The following is a 20923-nucleotide window of genomic DNA, read 5'->3' as shown; positions in this document are numbered from 1 at the left end:
TCTGGTAAGTTGACTGAGCTACCTTGCTAATGCTAGTGGGCTATCATTTTTAACCTTAGCTTTTCATAATAATTGCTAGCTTGCATGAACACGAGATGAGACACAATTGGTGTATGTTCTAGCACTGAGGCTTGCGGTACCCCCCAAAACTGTTTTTCTGTTAGTCTGATTCAATCCAATGCTTGGTGAGAAATTAAAATTTGACAGTTTAGTTTGCAGTGTCTGGTGGTTAAAGGTGTCGAATGCCTTTTTGAGATCAAGAAAAACTGCACCAATGACCCTGCCTTTTATTTAGTTTTGATTTTCGATTTTGTCAAAAAGGGGCACATTGAACTTCACCTGTTATAGATTTATCTTTTAAAAAAGAGTATTTCTTTATGGCAAGTGATAGGTTCACCAATAGGCATTCACAAATGCACACATAAATAAAACAGGCATCTGAGTCATAACCGGTGTCGTGCAAGAGAGAATCGATCCTAACTCGTCTCTGTCCCAGATCATTCTGTCGAATCGATGCCTCTCTTGCTTATTTATTACATAAGATTTATAACATGCTGTGGGATAGACTAAGCCAACTCGCTTAATAATTGTTTGTTTATGTCGAGCCAGGTGGCTAAACTGGTATTACAATTGTTTGTTAAGATCGTAGAATGTAAGATAGACAAGCCAAACTGGTTTTACTATTGTTTGTTAAGATCGTGGAATGCAAGATAGGCTAACAAGCTGGCCTTGCAATTGTTTGCTTGTATTGTGCGATGTGGCCAACTCGCTTAGTAATTGTTTTTTTCGAATCGCGTGATGTAAGATAGGCTGCAGCATTTTGTGTGAGCTATAAAAAATATTGTGTTTGTATATAACTTAGCCCTGCAAATGTCTAACCATATCAGCCTAAACTTTTATACATAAACTTGTGCTACACATGGCCTGTTAACTCAGTTGGTCAGAGTGTGGTGCTAATAACGCCAAAGTCGTGGGTTCAACCCCCACATGGGCCATGACCATTTTGATGTTTCCTCAGTTTCTGTGATCTGGTAATTTCTCTGCTCCACAAGGAAGAAGATGCCATTCTGGATTAGAATCATCTCAGTGAGGGAATACTAGCTAGGTTCGTTCCCACCACATTTTTGCTCTTCCAAAATTGTTTTGAAATTAAATTTGTCTTCATACTCAAGCGGGCAGAACAGTGTTTCTCAACTCTGCTTAGCCTCCAATGAGAAAGCCTGTATAAAATCACAATGTGGTTACTCTTAATAGTTGTCACAAGTGCAAAAATCTCTAACTAAAAATGTAAAAACTCTTAAATTTTAATCAACAAAATGCAGTACCAGAGTTGTTTATCTGTCAGGTAAGGTGACTGAGCTACCTTGCTAATGCTAGTGGGCTAACATTTTGAACCTTAGCTTTTCATAATAATTGCTAGCAAGCACGAACACGAGATGAGACACAATTGGTATATGTTCTATCAATATTACAACATCACAAAATATTTATAGATGAGGATTGTGGTCACATTTTACACCCATTCATGGGTATCTTTTTCACTTTACGCTAGAAGCTAAGCTAACCAAATGACAGAACCCTTGTTGAGAGAGTAATTACTTGCCCAAGGTGCTAAACAAAAAGTGCATAAGCTGATGACAACACATTTCTTTTCAAAATTGAATGTAATTTTTACAAATGGAAGTATAGTTCTATAATCATAAAGGGATAATTAAATCTTAAATGGCCATCCAGAATAATTTATCACATTTCCCTTCCCGATACATGTATGAGACCAACGAAAATGGCGACCAAGTGTTCCTCGGAAAGGCACGTACGGGTTGGTGTATGCCGGAAGGGACGTTAGCAACCAAGTGCGCATCGCCATCAAGGAGATTCCAGAAAAGGAAAGCACGCGAGTGGATTGTTTGTCCCTCCACTTGACAGCCACTAACAAACACTCCATGGACAGTTATTCCCAGCCGCTCCACGAGGAAATCTGCCTGCAAAAACGACTGTGTATCTGGGCTCCCTCAGCAAGGACTCTTTCATCAAGATCTTCATGTAAGAAGTCCCAGGAAGTTTGTAGACAAAGCAGCGAGAGAGTGTCCTGAGAGACTGGAGCCTTAATCCAGCGCCTTCGATTGCTCGGCCACACTACCATAAATGGGGGTGATAGAAGGTTCCCACAAAATTACAGCAATATATCCCAGATCTCTGAGTGTGCTGTGGGACACCCGGCTGACTTGCAGGCAGGCGCGGCCTCAATTCCCATTGGTGGCGGTATAATTGTGAGTACAAATGGTTGTTTGTGCTCTAAGGCTGACTGATGTTGTCTGCCTTTCGCTTGAAGTCTGGTGGGATAGACTCCAGCAACCCCTGCAACACTTGCTAGAATGTGTAGTATAGTGCACCTATCAAATTTGTTTACCATGTCTCCCTTCATCAACACGCCTGAATCAAATAATTGGGATCGTTATAAAGCTTTTGGAGAGATGGCTGAGGAGTTGATCATTTCATTCAGGTGTGGTAGAGGAGGGAGATAGGGAAAAGAGACCGGAAAGGGGCCCTTGAGGACCGGAGTTGGGCACCCCTCCATAGTAAAAATACTCTGTCGTTTTGGAGTCATTAGAGACACTAATGCTAATCCTCAAGAATATTGCCAATTTTTAGTGTTGAAAAATAGTAACATCAATATTAAGTTAATACATTTTGTCAACCTATGATATATAGCAGACAATATTAAATTTGACAGTGATAGGCAATTTCACATTGCAAATGTTTATTTTTTTCCCAAATCACAACCAAGCAATTTAGTAACACACTATTTAGAAGCATAACCCCAAAAGTTTGGCGTCAGAGATTTAGCAGCAGAAATCTTAAATCATATAACAAAGACAATTGCACATATGTCAATAAATAAATATAGGCCCCTTTTCAATTACAAAATGTTAATGTTTAACTTATATTACAATACAGTTTCTGACATAAATCTTATCAGACCAACTAAAAAGGTTAGATGATATCTATATATTTAAACAACTGCAAACATTGTAGGGAATGAGCTTGTAAAGTTTAAAGAAAGTTTTAATTTGAGAAGATACACACGGGTAGTACGCTTGTGACAGCTTTTTGACAGCTTTTTGACGTATGGTATGATTAACTATGTTTTTATAATGTCGAAAATCCACAAAAACCCATTCAGGTGAAAAACCTTTTTCCTGCTCAGTCTGTTGTCAAAAATGCAGTTGCCGAAACACCTTAAAATCACACAAAAGAACCCAGACAGGTTAGACATATTTTCTTTGTCAGTTTGTAGTTAAACATTCACTTGGAAGGACGATGTAAAGCATCACAGAACTAATCCACACAGAGGAAAAATATTTTTTCCCTGCCCAGTCTGTGATCAAACATCCAATCACAAGAACACCTTTAAAAAACACAAGATCTCATACTGGTAAAACGAAAAAATTCTTCCTGCTCGATTTGTAAAGTAACATTAGCTATTAGCTAAAGTGCCAGTTTAAATTCGACATGGTATCTTGATTTTGTTATTTGCGCCGCCGAACGTCTTGTATTTGTGTTTTTCATTCAAATGGAAGTGCAAAATGGATGACTAAATTGCAGAACTCGCCGTGGGTGTGACAGTCCACAGTCGAGACCGAGGTGCTTGTGCTGGTGGTCCTCAGGAGCTCGGGCAGCAGTTGGGAATCGTCACGTGCCTCTGTATGTCGGCTTGGATCAGTCTGATTGATTTGATTTGTGAGTCAGCTTGTCATGTCATGGATGACATGAAGCAGAATGGCACAGCGGAAGCGTGCTGGGCCCATAACCCAGAGGTCAATGGATCGAAACCATTCTCTGCCACTTACAATCATTTCTAATTTTCAGAAGCAAAATACCTCACTTTCAAGTGTTGCAGTTGCAGTGAAAAACTGATCTTGACATTTATTAATTCTTAAAATGAATAACTCACTTCACATTCTTCTCAAGGATGCCCACCGATCAAAGATCTAACATTTTGGTCTTAAGAGCCTTGGAGGTCAATATGCCGAAGCGGGAAGCCAGGCACTACTGATCGATGTCTGAGAAAGAGACCGTGTGCACGGCGTCTACAACACCCTTCTGACGGCATCCCTGGTGATCCCACATAAGTGCCAGCATGTTGTGACTGAGGCTCCAAATGCGCGAAAGGGGTTTTTCATGTGATGGTCCATTTGAGAAATGAGACTCGCATCCTGAGAACGGCGATTTTTGGAAAACCCTGTTGATACTAGTCTCTGGCAGGTAGATTTGGGGCAGTTTGTCGGAAAGTGTCCTGTGCTGTGGGTAGGCACGATTATAAAATCAACGTTGTACAGGGTATGTGTGTAGTTCTGGAGATATGGGACATTAGCCATCTGAGGAAAAAAGTGTCATTCAGAGAGCACATCTGGCTCGTTGGTCTGGTGGCGAGATGTCCTGGGTCAAACTCCCGGACGAGCCCTTGCTTTGTCGAATTGTGATCTATTATGGGGGTTAATGTGTCACATTTCACCTGAGAAAAAAAAGTGTCAATGTATGAGCAGACCAGGCTCATTGGTCTATTGGTATGATTTTATTTTGTAAAATTGTGATCTATTATGGGGTAGATATAGGACATTAGCCTCCTGAGAAAAAAAGTGTCACTGTATAGGCACCCTAGGCTCGTTGGTCTAGTGGTATTATTCTTGCATAGGATGTGAGAGGTTTTGGGTCCAACTCCCAGATGAGCCCTTGCTTTGACGAATTGTGATTTATTATGGGTGTTGATATGTGACATACTTCACCTGAGAAAAAAAGTGTCACTGTTTGGGCACACCAGGCTCGTTGGTCTAGTGGTATGATTCTCGCTTTGGGTGTGAGAGGTCCCGGGTCCAATTCCCGGAGGAGCCCTTGCTTTGTCAAATTGCGATCTATTATGGGGCTTGATATGTCACATTTGCCAGCTGAGCAAAAAGTGTCACTGTAGGTAAGGCCCTGGCTCATTGCTTTAGTGGTATAAGGTTGCCACAGGTCCCGGGTCCAACTCCCAGACGGGCTCCTACTTTGTGATTTTTGGTGGGGTGATATGGGACATTAGCCATCGGTGAAAAAAGTTTAATTGTGTGGGCACCTCTGATGAGCCTTTGTTTTGTCAAATCGTTATCTACTATGGAAATTTAATTTCATTTGAATTTGATCCTTAAACAGAAAGTCGGCACTCATGATTGACTTTCCCGGGCCACACAAATTGATGCGGTGGGCTAGATTTTAAAACAGAATATTGGCAGTGGTGGGATTTGAACCCACGACTCCTGAGAGACTGGAGCCTTAATCTAGCGCCTTAGACCGCTCGGCCACACTACCTTAGATGTAGAAGGTTTCCAAATACCTACAGCAATCAATCCCAGATCTCAGGGTGCAGTGGGACACCCGGCTGACTTGCAGGCAGGCGTGGCCTCAATTCCCAAAGGTGTCGGTATGATTGGGAGTGCAAATGGTTTGTGCCCTACGGCTGACTGGTGTTGTCTGCCTTTCGCTTGAAGTCTGGTGGGATAGACTCCAGCAACCCCCGCAACTAGGATGTGTAGTATTTTTACCAATAACAAAAACAGGAGACTAGACCTAACAACATTTAGATTAGAGTAATTATACAACTTCCTTGACCTACGAATCATATAATATAATCATAGTCATATAATGGTTACATACAGAAAAACCCGAAGTGCACGGTTACATAACAATAACAACATTCTTGTTATTGGCCGAATAGCCCTGGCCTCGTCACAAAGGGCCCACCAAATCTCAAGGACCCAGATTGGGTGGATTGTTTGTATAACCATCCTGGAACAGGCCGTCCAGGTTAAAGATGACTTGGCTATTACTCGTGACCTCGCAACACTTTGAAAATAGAAAGAGAATGATTTAACAAAGAAATGAATTAATACAACTATATTTATAATAGTAATACAGAATAAACCTAACACCTCTCACATCCTAAGCGAGAATCATAACACTTGACCAACGAGCCAGATGTCCTCTTGTAACGACACTTTTTTCTCAGGTGGCTTATGGCCTATATTACCCCACCATAGATCACAATTCGACAAAATTTGGTCTTGTCCGGATTTTGCTTCCGGGACCTCTCGCACCCTGAGCTAGAATCACACCACCACACCAACGAGCCAGGAGTTCCCATACCGTGACACTTTTTTTACTCAGGTGGTAAATGTGCCATATCACCCCCATGATAGATCACAATTTGACAAAATAACAGCTCATCAGGGAGTTGGACCCAGGACCTCTTGCACTGATAGCGAGAGTTAAATCACTAGAACAACAGGCCAGATGTGCTCTTAGATTTCACTTTTTCTCTCAGGTGAAGTGTGTGACATATCAACCCCATAATATCACAATTCAACAAAGCATGGGCTCGTCCGGGAGTTGGTCCCGGGACCTCTCACACCCTAAGCGAGAATCATACCACTAGACCAACGAACCAGATGTGCTCACAAAGTCACACTTTTTTCCACAGGTGAAATATGTGACAGATATTAGTTGGACCCAGGACCTCTCGCATCCAAAGTGAGAATCATACCACAAAACCAAAGGCGCCCAAACAATTACACTTTTTTTCTAAGATGGCTGATCTCCCACATCACACCGTCATATATCACAATTTGACAAAGCGAGTGCTCATCCAGAAGTTACACCCGTGACCTCCCACACATTAAGTAAGAATCACAGCATTAGACCAACATTCCAGGGGTGCCTTTACAATGATATATTTTTTCTCAGGTGAAGTATGTGACATTTCAACCCCCAGATCACGTTTCGACAAAGCAAGGGCTCGTTCGGAAGATAGACCTGGGACCTATGGCACCCTAAGCAAGAATAATACAACTAGACCAACATTCATTGGGTGCCCAATTTTTGACGCTTTTTTTTATCTCAGGTGGCTAATGTCCCATAATACCCCACCATAGATCACAATTTTAGCAAAGCAAGGGCTCATGCGGGAGTTGGACCCAAAACCTATTGCACCATAAGCGAGATCATCCCACTAGACCAACATGCCAGGGGTGCCTGTGCAGTGAAACTTTTTTTCTTAGGTCGCTAATCTTCCATATCACCCCATCATAGATCACAATTCGACAATGCAAGGGGTTCTCCGGGAGTTGGACGCGGGACCTCTTGCCCTGTTGGGTTAATTTTGTAATACTATTATATATGTGTGCATGTAATAATATTTTTATGGAAACTTCTTCAATTTTTCTGAAGAGAACTCGGGATCACAACAAGCCACCGAGTCCTCGTTCCAAGGACTGTTGACTGGACTTCAACGCAATGAATGCAAATCTGGAAGGATGCTTAAGAAGATGCTTATGCAGCCTGATTTCTATCCTAGATCCTAAGATAAACTTTGCAAATCACCTCATACGATGTTTACTTAGGATGGGAGCTATTTCCTATAGCTCTCTGTTACCACAATAAAAATCAACAATAATTCAATTAGAGAAATTAATCTTTTGGTAGCCATTTCCTACTTACAATTTTCAATGTTTAATGAAAAAACCCACAAATTGTCACCAATATGCCAAAAAAATGTAAATCTTTCCATCCTTTTGTTTTTCTTTAACCAGCACCCTCATATGTTAATATTGAACAATCCAACCATTCAAAAACAGTAGTAATATACTTTTATCCTCCAAAATCTAATTTTCTTTAATTAAGATTTTAAAATTATTGTAATGTCTTCACTGATGTGGTCCAAAAAGAAAAATTCAGTTGCTTGTGCGGTCCGCGCGCAAATTGAATGCCTAACACAGTCAAATCGGCCGCCCCCGAGCCCACGTTTCATTCCAATCCAATCAGGAGCCACTGCAACAGAGCGCTTCCCCCGCAGTCGACACATTATTATACAAGCCTAAAGTATGATAAAAAAACGCAAGTGACATTTCCTGCAAAATATTTTTATCGTCTTTTAAACACCATCTTTCCGCTACCGGACGGGATCAAAACCAGGCCAAGCTGCAATAAGCCATTTCATTCCAGTAAATTGACAGTACATTTAGGAACTATTAACAAAGTACGTCCAGCACTTGGAAAAATCATTCTAATTGCTGTTCTACAAGTTCCAGCATCACACAAAATTTCCAATTGAAATCCACTCACAAAAAATGTGATCCCCGGTCTAACCAAAACAAATGCCAGTGTCTACAGTAGGCTTGGGAAGAACATCCTAACTCCACACAGGTGGACCGACCTGGTTTTGAATCCAGAACCCCAGAGCTGTGAGGCCACCCGCATCACCGTGGCACAAAATGTAAATTCAATACATCAAAAAATCTTGTTTTTATTTGATTCCAATACTCTGAAAATGACGCATTGGGCCCGATTTTCGGAAAATTCTGATACGATTTTTGATCGCACTTTAGCTAATAGCGTATGTTACTATAAAAATCGAGCAGGAAGATTTTTTTTCATGAAAAATGAAAATCAGACATAGGCATTGTCGTCATCATTGACTTGATAAAAAAGCCTAGTAGTCATCATACCCTCAGCAGCGTATGACGAAATTGTACAGTGCTTCTCCACAAGTTCGTCTTCCCAGGCAAGACCCATTAATGACATATTCATACTTGTTAGCTCTCCGCCTCCTTGAGCGCCATCAATCCGGCTACTGCAAGTTGCCTCACCGATGCCAACAAGAATAAGATGGATCACGTACCTCTCACGGTCTTCTTACTTACCCTCCCTCAGTCAGCCTGTAGAAGGCAGATCCACGCCAAACGACCATCCTGTTACTTCACTGCGACTTAATTTCATAGAAGGAATTTGTGTTGTCGTCACGTCTCGTGTTGCTGCAGGTTCAGAGTCCTGATGGCTGATTGGAAAAAGCTGTCCACAGCTGTTCATTTTACCAGTATGAGATTTTGTGTGTTTTTTAAAGGGGTTCTTGTGATTGAATGTTGGACCACACACTGGGCAAGGAAAAAGTTTGTTTCCTGTGTGGATTCGTTCTGTGATGCTTTAAATTGGCCTTCCAAGTGAATTTGTAAATACAAACTGACAAAGAAAATATGTTTAACCTGTCTGGGTTATTTTGTGTGATTTTAAAGTCTTTTAGCAACTGAATTTTTACAACAGACTGAGCAGGAAAAAGCTTTTTCACCTATGAAGTTTCTAATGGATTTTCGATATTATAAAAACATAGTTAATCATACCATATGTCAGAAAGCTGTCACAAGCATACTACCCGTGTGCATCTTCTCAAATTAAAACGTTCTATAAACGTTTCAAACGTATGCCGCAAAATGTTTGCAGTTGTTTAAATATATAGACATCATCCATCCTGTTTAGTTAGTCTGATAAGATTCATGTAAGAATCTGTATTGTAAAATAAATTTAACATTAGCATTTTGATATTGAAATGGGGCCTATATTTATTGCTTGACACGTGCAATTGTCTTCGTTTTATGATTTAAGAATTCTGCTGCTAAATCTCTGACGCCAAAACTTTGGGGTTATGCTTCTAAATAGTGTGTTCCTAAATTGCTTTGTTGTGATTCGGAAAAAAAGAAACATTTTCAATGTGAAATTGCCTATGACATTTAAATTTAATATTGTCCCATATATTTTCATAGGTTAAAAATTGTATGAACTTAATACAGTTGAACCTCGGTTATCGCAGTTAATGGTGACCGAGACCACCCGCGAAAACTGATCAACCGCGAGGTACCGCCACCCCTTTAAAAATGCTTAAAAACGTACACACGTGCACAAAAGCAACACCAAACTATTTGCTGTTCATTCAGGTGTTTTATTCCACATCAGAATGCAGGTGCCATTTTGATGCATACAAACAAATCAAATACAGTATAGTAAAAAAAACTGTAAAATATGTTGTCTGTTTAAAATAACAATTGAGGGTCTAGAACACTGTTCTTCCAAACAATTTACTTAAGAACAACCAATTATCATTATTCAGCTTTCAAAAACAATCAAACACTGCAATTAGCTAACACAATTAGCTAACATATTAGTCCGGATGGATGATCGTCTGCTGTTTTTTGCGCGTAAGAAACATCGTTATTGGGAGTTGTGAACAGTGTTTTTTTTTGGTTGATGAAGATGCGCCCATAAACAGCCATGACGTCATCAATACGATTGCTGAATTTGACGGCTCTTACTATGTTATCATCATTTTTTTTTGCCCTTTTTTGGAGGTCTTTGGCAACATTGAAGAGGTCCTGTAAATTATGCAATGTAAAGGCCACAATTTCTTCCAGCTGGAGATGAGTGTCTGTTCTTTCAGGTCCCTTAGGGCATTCTGAATATTAGTCAGACACGTAGCTATGTTGTAGTCCTTCCAATAAGATTTGATGCTGAAGGTCTCGTCGGGCTCTTCAATGGAAGAGATGAGACTCTCCATTGTCGACCAGATTGTCAGGCTACGCTCGCGTGGCTATTTCCTGCTCTCAACCTGTCCAATAAACTCACTTTTTCGTTAATTGTTTCAAGATCGTTTGGGAGGCACCACTAAGGGCTTTACAAAACTTTTACACTCACTTGGCGAGAAGCGTACAGTATAGCACAAGATAAGCGTGGAATGAGAATGGCCATCGGGAGAAGCTTGGGCTACTGTAGTGAATGGGCCAATGGGGAGTCGAGTAGTTCAGTGAGTATTCAGATGGCCAATCAGCGTTCGTTTATGCCCGTGATGCTTTGCCCATACGTGCATTCTTTGTTTTAAAATTTTGTAAAATGATGCAATTACTAATTCTAATTGAATATTTGTTTTCAAATTTTGTAAAATAATGTAATTTCTAATTTTAAATTAATATTTTTCATTATTTATTTATTTTTACATTTAAAAAAAAACTCAAAGCTCTGAAGCCGCGATGGATGAACCCAATATAATTTCATGAGTCCATCATCCAAACTGCATGCTTTTACTTGATCTGGATCAGCTTCAGATGATATATCCCATATGGTCTAGCGCAGTGATTTTCAACCACTGTGCCGTGGCACACTAGTGTGCCGTGAGAGATCGTCAGGTGTGCCGTGAGAAATTATCCAATATCATTTTTTTTAAAATTAACATTTATTAATAGTTTTCTGCAAATATGATGTCATTGTCCAGTGTCCGTGCGGTAGTAAATATACTATACAGAGTGTCATTTTGTAAAATTTTTGGTTAGTGGTGTGCCACAAATTTTTCCAATGTAAAAAATGTGCCGTGGCTCAAAAAAGGTTGAAAAACACTGGTCTAGCGGTCAGGATTCCTGGAATACACCCAGGTGGCCCGGGTTCGATTCCCGGTATGGGAAACCTAATGCTATGTGAATGGATTGAGAACTTTTGACTTTCTTTAATTTCCAGAAACAAATCCCACAAGCCTTTCACACTTCTTGCCGAGTAGATGTGTATTGCAAATGATGTGGTAATTTAATGAGTCTGTCATCAAAGCTTTATGCTTCTTATGAAATATCCCATATGGTCTAGGGGTCAGGATTCCTAGTTTTCACCTAGGTAGTCCGGGTTCAACTCCTAGTATGGGAAACTTTGAATTAGATGTCTGGAATCAGAAATATTGGACCTCTATACCTTCCGGAAAATAACCCCAATTATTCGCCATAAGGCGAGATAGAACAACCATCTAAAACTAATGACAACTTTCAGGGTCGGCAGACTCGAAGTGAGGAGGTGAGTGAGCAGATCCGTAGTCGACTGTTAAAACTGGAGAAGGAGAACCAAAGTCTTCTCCAGGCTGTCGAAGAGCTCAGAGCGGTCCAGACTCACAATAGCATGCAGTCCCACAAACATACTCACTACAGTGAAAAGGATGATGCCCAACAGTCACTTTTGTGTCGTGGCTGGAAGTTTTTGATAAAGGAAAACATGCCATTTACACAGCTAGTGAAACAGCAGATATTTAATACCTTGCCGTCTGGAGTTTTCATGAGCATCAGCTCACAGAAGAGGATGTGAGGCGACAAGTTCGCAAGACTGTTCAGAATAACCAAGAAGTGGAGAGACATTTGGAATGTAATGATGTCATCTTTTGTGGGGGAGAGTGTGACATGCTCGAGTGTTTAAGTTATTAATGATAGAGTGTGACATGCTGAAGTGTTAAAGTTATTAATTATTGCATGTTGGGGATTACAACTAGTTTTGGATTGGATGTTTATCAGTGTTCGATTATTGATTCCTTGATCCAAATAGCAAGAGTGACATGGTAAAGCCTTAATCGGTATTCAATTATTGATGTCTAGGTGCATATAGCTTGGCAAACACAGGAGATGTTCCTCATTACAGTAAAACTTGGATTGAGGACAACAACTAATCACTGTGTGATTATTTCTCAGTGTTTCGAGCAATAAAAAAATGCATGGGTGTAACAATTCCAATGATTACAAATCTATAATTGCTTAATTATATTTAATTCCTTGCAGTGTTGGTCATTTGCTTCAAATATTGCCCATGAAAAGTGACAGCTGATTACATCAACATTAAGTAAAAAGTATATTCTAGATTTGCATCCCTATAGAGCAGATTTTTCCGCAGTATCAAAGTAATAAACAAAGACAAGTAGACTCTAGACTTGGCAAATAATGTGTCGACTGTGGGGTAAGCGCTCTGTTGCTGCGGCTGCTGATTATATTGGAATGAAACATGTGGGCCGTGGGGCGGCCGATTTGTACAAGCGACTAAAATATTTTTTGGGCCCCTTCCGTGAAGACATTACAATAATTGGCCTTGGGGGTCCTGAAGCAAAAATGGTGTTTGCTATGATATGGTTGTGCTTGCAGTATATTTTTGATTATGGGGTCTTGGCAAAATATTGTGATGTAGTTGGATATCGGATGAGGAATTAATTTAGCTTATTAATGATAGTCTTCGCTAGAATGTGTTATTCACAGGGAAAAAAGAGATGACATTTCAATTCAATTGGGACCTTGCTGGAGAGGAATAAAAGTCAAAACAAAACAAAAAGATAAGAATGCTGCTTTTGCAGCGAGCGTCAAGGTCACAGGTAGCGGCTAAAGCATTTCATAATAAGAGCAAAACACGGTCTGCAAGAAATGCAGGGATATGCGAAATGCTTTCACATTCATTTTTCGGGTTTTAAACAGAAATGTATATTAAGATGATAGAAAATCTGTTTAGTAAAAGGTTGATTTGGTAAAAGCTTTGGATTTGGGAATTGAACAAAATGGCCATTTTTGAGCAATTGTGGGTTTCAAAGGGCCCTTAATTAAAGAAAACTAGCTTTTGGAGGATAAAAGAATATTAATACTATTTTTGAATGGTTGGATTGTTCAAAATACTGTAACGTAGGGGTTTGGCTGGCTAAACGAAAAGAAAAAGATGCAAAAATGTATATTATGGTATATTGGTGACCATTTTTAGGTCTTTTATTAAACATTGAAAATTGTAATTAGGAAATGCCTAGCAAGAGGTTGATTTCGCGAATTTAATTGTTGTAGATTTTTATTGTGGTAACAGAGAGCTATATGAAAGGGCTCTTATCTTAAGTAAACATCGTATCAGGTGATTTGCAAGGTATATCTTAGGTATTGAGAGTTATTTGGTTGTTAATAATATCAAACAGCGAATTTAACAATGCAATCACAATCGAGCCTGAAAACTTTGAGTGCAGCACAGTGGAGAGTGAGAACATTGGAGAGACCCTTCAATGGTAAGAACATAATCACTTCAACAAACTTCTTGTGTTCACAATTCTTTTTAATGTGGGTTCAAATTACCGTGGTACCTTGAGAAACGACCTTAATGCGTTCAGGGACTGAGCCCGTCGAAATGAACTACCGTATTTTCACGACTATGAGAGTGGTTATCACGTTGGCGTTACAGTTCCGAGGTCATGGGTTCAAAATACACACAAGAACTCATACAGGTGAAAAAACATAGTCAGGACGAATGTACTCAATGGACGTTTTCAACTTTTAGTACTATGCGTGTGATTTTATCTAATACAAGAGTGTTGGAGTGTGGGAGAATTTGGAATTTTGCTGGATGTTCAAGTACTTATATTGAACTCACTGAATTAGTTTACAAAATACAGTCCAAATACAGGCTGGAGACGATGGACAGTGACTTTGAAGGTTTGATTACAGAATATTCTGGGCACAGGTTAACCACGGGCAATGCTGTCGTCCACAAATGCGTCGAGACAGACAACGTTCATTCATTCACCTTTATTCTCTCAAGAGGGTGATATCAAAACTGAACAGGAATGGGATTTTACCCTACTTCATACAGTAAGAAATTTGTTATGAACCAGCGAATAGAAGATAACGACAATGTTGCAAGTCTTCAAGGATAAGCCATTTGTTATGAACTGGCAAATAGAAGATAATGACAATGTTGCAAGTATTCAAGGACACATCTGGCTACAGGACAGAGCTCTACTAAGGAGAAGCTTGAGACTCATGGAGTCATGACTAGAAACAGGCAAAATACATATTTCAACATGAGACCCACTTCATGACCCAGCTATTTGCAAAGCCCCTCTTTTTAGGCAATGAATCGAATATTTGTCCCAATATCAGTGGTGTGCCGTCAGGGCCTTCAAGGCCTTCTCTGCTGGCCTAAGGAATATCTGAATCACAGACCGATGTTAATTATATTTTGCTTATGAAAAATATATATATATACACATACCCACACACACATTCACACCCCACCCCCACGCACGCACACACACACACACACACACGCACACACACGCACACACACACGTACAAACACACACACACATACATTTGTTAACTGGTAAATCATGTGAAATAAAAGTGATTATTTCGTTTTGCCTGACACGATCAAAATAATTCCACACTGAGGAAAACTTCTCAGAACGAGCCATAATTACGCCAAAGTCCGTCCAACAGACCCACGACACTTTGATACAGTTTATTTCTTTAAACTATTATCACACTTTTGCCAAACGATACATTTCTTGTTCTTGTCACGTGATTCTTTCTTAAAGCTTTACACGCCCCACTATGGGCTTTCTCTCTTGAGCCATCGGCACAGAGCTGACGCACCAGTGTCGCTCGTTCCATCACTATCTATCAACAAACCTGCTTTAGCTATACCAGCTAGCAGCTATCAAAGAAACAAGTCGCTGACTAGCATATTTATAATCTAGCTTTATTTAGCTAGAAGCTGTCAAAGGAATAAGTCGACGAAGAGGTCGTTTTAGGTTTACTGGCTATTTTAGCTCAGCATAGCTAGCAGCTATGTCGGCAAGAACACAACGGTCAAAGCTCCGGGGGGAACTTTTTGAGGTCAAAAAGGTGCATTCAACTCACGAGCAATCGACGGTTTGCTACATAACGCAAGAAAAAGTTGTTCTTCGTAGACTAGAAGGTGGGTTCACTTTTTTTTCCCATATATTCTCTCAAAGGTATTCAATTCACATGACACTATAGTAGCGTACGTGCGTTTTCAAGAAGTCGCAGTGGCACCATTCGAAGAAAGACGTAATAAATTATTTCTATGTATATGTAACCACTCTAGGAGGGAAATGATGAGTCTCAACACGTGTTAATACTTACCAACGGCATTAAACAGTAGCTTTCCTATTGCATCCTTATCACAAACAATGTATTTTTCAAATTACGCAAAGCGTGAGCGCCCACCAGAGGCGTTCAAGAGTAAATCCTGCTACTCGCCCTCCATTTTTGGCTATTTGCTTGAGGAACATAACACTTATTTACATACTCTAAATTGAAAATTAAAAAATAGAGATGTAGATGTACTAAACAACAACGAGAGCAGCGTTCAAAGAATGGTATCAAAGTTGTGGCCCGATGGCCAAGCGTGGCCCACTACCACTCTGTGGTGCGGTCCGCAAAAGTACCTCATATTTAATGCTGAATTTCAAATGCAGCTTATACATGAATAGAATATTAACTATCATCAGAGATCAGCCAAGTGCCAGAAAATTGTCTGGAAATGCACCATCTACCCAGTTGAGGTTTGCTGTCTAGGCTACGTTGGGCTTCTCCCACTGTTTTTAATCCCAACATTCATTCATTCATTCATTTTATGATATGCCAAATCTTGTATAGGGGTGCTGCCTATCCCAGCTGCCTTTGTGCCAGAGGCGAGGAACACCCTGAATCGGTGGCCAGCCAATCGCAGAGCACGAGGAGCAAAATAACCATTCACGCTCACACTCGTACCTAGGGGCAATGTACAGTGTCCAATCAGACCCTACCTCTATTTCAGTCTCATTAACCCCCCCCCAAAAATAGATCCACTACTGAATAAAAGATAATGCTTCTTTTAATGCCTCTCCTTTGGCGAAATCATTTTAACTATGTTAAAATCTAAAACATAAAAAGGAATGTTTACAATGAAAAGATTCCCAAAAAGATTTGACAAATTTTAAGGCGCTACATCACCAGTGAAGAAACTTTAATGACCAATTGTCCCTCACTTTGAAAAATGCACCTATAAACAGTTTTCAACTCATGTTGCTGTTGATTAAAATACTACAGTAGTTAGTACTGGTCACCGGTCTTTTGGTCACCGGTCTTTTGGACACCGGTCTTTTGGTCACCGGTCTTTTGGTCACCGGTCTTTTGGTCACTGGTCTTTTGGTCACCAGTCTTTTGGTCGCCGGTCTTTTGCTTGCAGTTAGGGTTATGGTTGTCAAATGTACCGTATTTTCATCACTATAAGGCGCACCACATTATAAGCCCTCAATGAATGACATTTTTCCATATATAAGGTGCACAGTATTATAAGGTGCACTGTATTATAAGGCGCACTGTATTATAAGGTGCACTGTATTATAAGGCGCACTGTATTATAAGGCGCACTGTATTATAAGGCGCACTGTATTATAAGGCGCACTGTCTATTTTGGAGTTATTTAAGACTTAAGTGTGCCTTATAGTCGTGAAAATACGGTCATTGCTATTGACTTCCAGGAAAGAAGCACTCACTACACAGTCACCTCTAGAGCCAGTCATTGTTGATGTTTTGGACTTTTTTTGTATAAAATCTTGCAGTGGGGGAGGAGCTAGATGATGGAAGATTTTGTAAACTAAGATGGCATCTGCATATTTAACAGTATTGTTTCAGTTCAGGCGTTTGTGATTTTTTAATATCCGACAGTGGTGGTTTTTCGTTTTTGGTTTTCTGTTTTTTCCATTTATAAGGCGCACTGGATTATAATGCGCGCTGTCTAATTTGGGGAAAATTTAAGACTTTTAAGTGCGCCTTATAGTCCTGAAAATACGGTACTTGGATATTAATCACTAACCTTAACCCTAACGGCAACCAAAAGACCGGCGACCAACGGGACCAAAAGAACTGCGACCAAATGTCCGACTGAGCTACTTTAACTGTTTTTATTTGGATTGGATTGGATAACTTTATTCATCCCGCATTCGGGAAATTTCTTTGTTGCAGTAGCAAGAGGGTGAGGATGCAGAAATAGGAAAGGCATTTTACACAAATAGGTAGTTAATAGTAAGTTAATAAATAAATACATGAATAAACATATAGATAAGTAACCGTGTTGCTGAAATATATATATACATACACATACATATATATAGAAGCACATGTATACTATATGAGAATTCAGTACGTCCTAGCCCACAGCCTTTTTTTGGTTAAAAAGCCTGACAGCTGATGGGAGGAAGGATCTGCGGAAGCGCTCCTTCCTGCAGTGAGGGTACCGCAGTTGTGACAAAATGAATGTATGGCGCCCTCTTCCGTTTGGTTTCATTTCTGTGAACAAGAAATTCAGTCATTTTATAATTAGAAAATGGTTAATCAATTATCTTTGTGTCTTTGCAGGTTTCAGAAATGATCTTAGTGCTGATGGCCAGGAGTCTGTTGGCCTTGAAGGGGAAGTTGAGCTCCCCCAAATCAAAGAGGAGGAGCTAGAGTTCCCTCAACAACACTTGAGAGACGAGCAACATCCAATCAAAAGGGAGGAAGATCATTTCACCTGGTCACTTGGTGAGTTCGTGAAGAGGGAAGATGTTCTGGGCGTGGCAAGTGGAGGGGCGGAACCTGCAAACACCAAAACATGGCCCCGAATTAAACAAGAGGAGCAAGAGTTCCCTCAAAAACAAATAGGAGAGCAACTTCCAATCAAAAAGGAGGAAGATCATTTCACCTGGTCACCAGGTGAGTCCGTGAAAAGGGATTATCTGGGTGGGGCCAGCGAAGGGGCAGATTCTGCAAACGCCTCAGCATGGCCCCAAATTAAAGAGAAGCCAGAGTTCCCTCAACAGTGCAAAAGAGAAGACCAACCTCCAATCAAAAACGAATGTGTCAAATGTTCAACTGGGGAATCTTTCAAGAGTGAAGATGATCTGGGCCTGGCCAACAGAGGGGTGGAGCTTCTGAACGGCAGCTCAACAGAAGGATGGCGAGCAGAAAATGTAATTTCTCCTTTATCAGAGGGCAACAAATTGCTTGATGATGATGATGATGAAGATGTTATGAAAAATCCCAGCGGTAACAAACTCTGCAAATGCTTTCAGTGTGGGAAAACCTTTGGGAAAAAGTCTTCTTTGAAAATACACACAAGAACCCACACGGGTGAAAAACCATTTTCATGCTCAGTTTGTGGTCAAAGATTCACACGGGAGGAATACTTAATTAGTCATGCAAGAATACACACAGGTGAAAAACCATTTTCGTGTTCAGTTTGTGGTCAAGGATTCACAAAGAAGGGAAACTTAATTATCCATGCAAGGACACATACTGGTGAAAAACCATTTTCATGTTCAGTTTGTGGTCAAGGATTCACAAAGAAGGGAAACTTAATTATCCATGCAAGGACACATACTGGTGAAAAACCATTTTCATGTTCAGTTTGTGGTCGGACATTTGCACGGAAGGATAAATTAGGAAGACACACAACAACCCACACTGGTGAAAAACCATTTTCATGTTCAGTTTGCAGTAAAGCCTTTTCTAAAAAAGACAACTTAAAAACCCACACAAGAACCCACACAGGGGAAAAACCATTTTCATGTTCAGTTTGTGGTCAAAGATTCACAGTGAAGGCAAGCTTAATTAGCCATGCAAGAATACACACAGGTGAAAAACCATTTGCGTGCTCGGTTTGTGGTCAAAGATTCACAGAGAAGGGAGGCTTAAAAGTACACACAAGAATCCACACTGGTGAAAAACCATTTTCATGTTCAGTATGCAGTAAAGCCTTTAATACAAAGGAAAACTTGAAAATCCACGTAAGAACCCACACTGGTGAGAAACCATTTTCATGTTCAGTTTGTGGTCAAGGATTCACAAAGAAGGGAAACTTAATTATCCATGCAAGGACACATACTGGTGAAAAACCATTTTCATGTTCAGTTTGTGGTCGGACATTTGCACGGAAGGATAAATTAGGAAGACACACAACAACCCACACTGGTGAAAAACCATTTTCATGTTCAGTTTGCAGTAAAGCCTTTTCTAAAAAAGACAACTTAAAAACCCACACAAGAACCCACACAGGGGAAAAACCATTTTCATGTTCAGTTTGTGGTCAAAGATTCACAGTGAAGGCAAGCTTAATTAGCCATGCAAGAATACACACAGGTGAAAAACCATTTGCGTGCTCGGTTTGTGGTCAAAGATTCACAGAGAAGGGAGGCTTAAAAGTACACACAAGAATCCACACTGGTGAAAAACCATTTTCATGTTCAGTATGCAGTAAAGCCTTTAATACAAAGGAAAACTTGAAAATCCACGTAAGAACCCACACTGGTGAGAAACCATTTTCGTGTTCAGTTTGTGGTCAAAGATTCACAGGGAAGGGAAACTTATTTAAACATGCAAGAACACACACAGGTGAAAAGCCATTGTCGTGTTCAGTTTGCGGTAAAGCCTTTTCTCAAAATGGAGACTTACAAAGACACACAAGAACCCACACTGGCGAAAAACCATTTGCGTGCTCAGTTTGTGGTCAAAGATTCACAGAGAAGGGAAGCTTAAAAGTACACACAAGAATCCACACTGGTGAAAAACCATTTTCGTGTTCGGTTTGTGGTCAAAGATTCACAGGGAAGGCAAACTTATTTAAACATGTAAGAACACACACAGGTTAAAAGCCATTTTTATAAAAATGAAAACTTGAAAATCCACGTAAGAACCCACACTGGTGAGAAACCATTTTCGTGTTCAGTTTGTGGTCAAAGATTCACAGGGAAGGCAAACTTATTTAAACATGTAAGAACACACACAGGTTAAAAGCCATTTTCGTGTTCAGATTGCGGTAAAGCCTTTTCTCAAAATGGAGATTAACAAAGACACAAGAACCCACACTGGTGGAAAACTATTTTCCTGCTCAGTTTGTGGTCGAACATTTTCCCAACGGAGAAGCTTAATAGAACACTTAAGAACCCACACTGGAGAAGAATGTTTTCCTGCTCAGTCTGTGGCCACTGATTCGCTACAACAGTCTAATTAAAAAACTACACAATTGGGAAAAACCTGAAAAGAATACTTAACCCGCACAGGAGAAAAATCCTTTTTTTTTGCTCAATTTGTGGCAGGAACAATGTTCCCTCTAAGCTGAGCGCGTGCGCAATTGTGCACTACTAAGCAGTAAATAAAATCATACCTTTTTTTTTACTCCTTTCCCCACGATGGCGCCGTTTACGGGGCAGCCAGTGGCAGTAGCTCTGTCCACTCTTGTTTTTTGTGTTTTACAGCCAACTCTAGGATCAATATGAGTAAATGATACATGCTGCTGTTCATACTTGTTGCTTGCATGCTTTCTTTTTGTAATGAGGGAAATGGGTTATTTTGAAAAATACTGCTTTAAATTTAAGAGGGGGGTGATGTGTACTCCAACCTATTACGCGCATGCGTACTTTGGTGTCTGTATTGTTGCACACTTGGTTCTGAGTAAAAGACGTAAACGGATGACTGTGTCC

At 40.2% G+C, this 20923-nt stretch overlaps 1 protein-coding gene, 1 long non-coding RNA gene and 3 other non-coding genes across 5 annotated transcripts; 3 read left to right on the top strand and 2 right to left on the bottom strand.

The window, feature by feature from the left end:
- Positions 1–921: 921 nt before the first annotated feature.
- Positions 922–995, top strand: trnai-aau (transfer RNA isoleucine (anticodon AAU)). The gene has a single exon. It is a non-coding gene; the product is annotated as a tRNA-Ile (tRNA).
- A 3826-nt stretch (positions 996–4821) lies between these two features.
- Positions 4822–4893, top strand: trnap-ugg (transfer RNA proline (anticodon UGG)). The gene has a single exon. It is a non-coding gene; the product is annotated as a tRNA-Pro (tRNA).
- A 371-nt stretch (positions 4894–5264) lies between these two features.
- Positions 5265–5346, bottom strand: trnal-aag (transfer RNA leucine (anticodon AAG)). The gene has a single exon. It is a non-coding gene; the product is annotated as a tRNA-Leu (tRNA).
- Positions 5347–14186: 8840 nt separating this feature from the next.
- Positions 14187–15598, bottom strand: LOC144213423 (uncharacterized). The gene is made up of 2 exons (XR_013329959.1): positions 15564–15598; positions 14187–14605 (listed from the first exon to the last, which is right to left on the bottom strand). It is a non-coding gene; the product is annotated as an uncharacterized LOC144213423 (long non-coding RNA).
- LOC144213345 (uncharacterized) lies at positions 15008–20903 on the top strand. Its single transcript, XM_077741758.1, has 2 exons — positions 15008–15375; positions 17823–20903. The coding sequence occupies exons 1-2, from the start codon at positions 15246–15248 to the stop codon at positions 20090–20092; spliced, it is 2400 nt and encodes a 799-aa protein (XP_077597884.1). The 5' UTR covers positions 15008–15245; the 3' UTR covers positions 20093–20903.
- The last annotated feature ends 20 nt before the right edge of the window (positions 20904–20923 follow it).

Source organism: Stigmatopora nigra, chromosome 20 (genome assembly GCF_051989575.1).
Source record: "Stigmatopora nigra isolate UIUO_SnigA chromosome 20, RoL_Snig_1.1, whole genome shotgun sequence".
Lineage (NCBI taxonomy): Eukaryota > Metazoa > Chordata > Actinopteri > Syngnathiformes > Syngnathidae > Stigmatopora > Stigmatopora nigra.
This window is presented reverse-complemented; position numbering and strand designations above follow the sequence as displayed.

Coding starts and splice junctions, on each gene's coding strand:
- LOC144213345 (XM_077741758.1), top strand. CDS start 15,246: ATGTCGGCAAGAACACAACGGTCAAAGCTCCGGGGGGAACTTTTTGAG. Junction 15,376..17,822: donor TGTTCTTCGTAGACTAGAAG/GTGGGTTCACTT, acceptor GTGTCTTTGCAG/GTTTCAGAAATGATCTTAGT.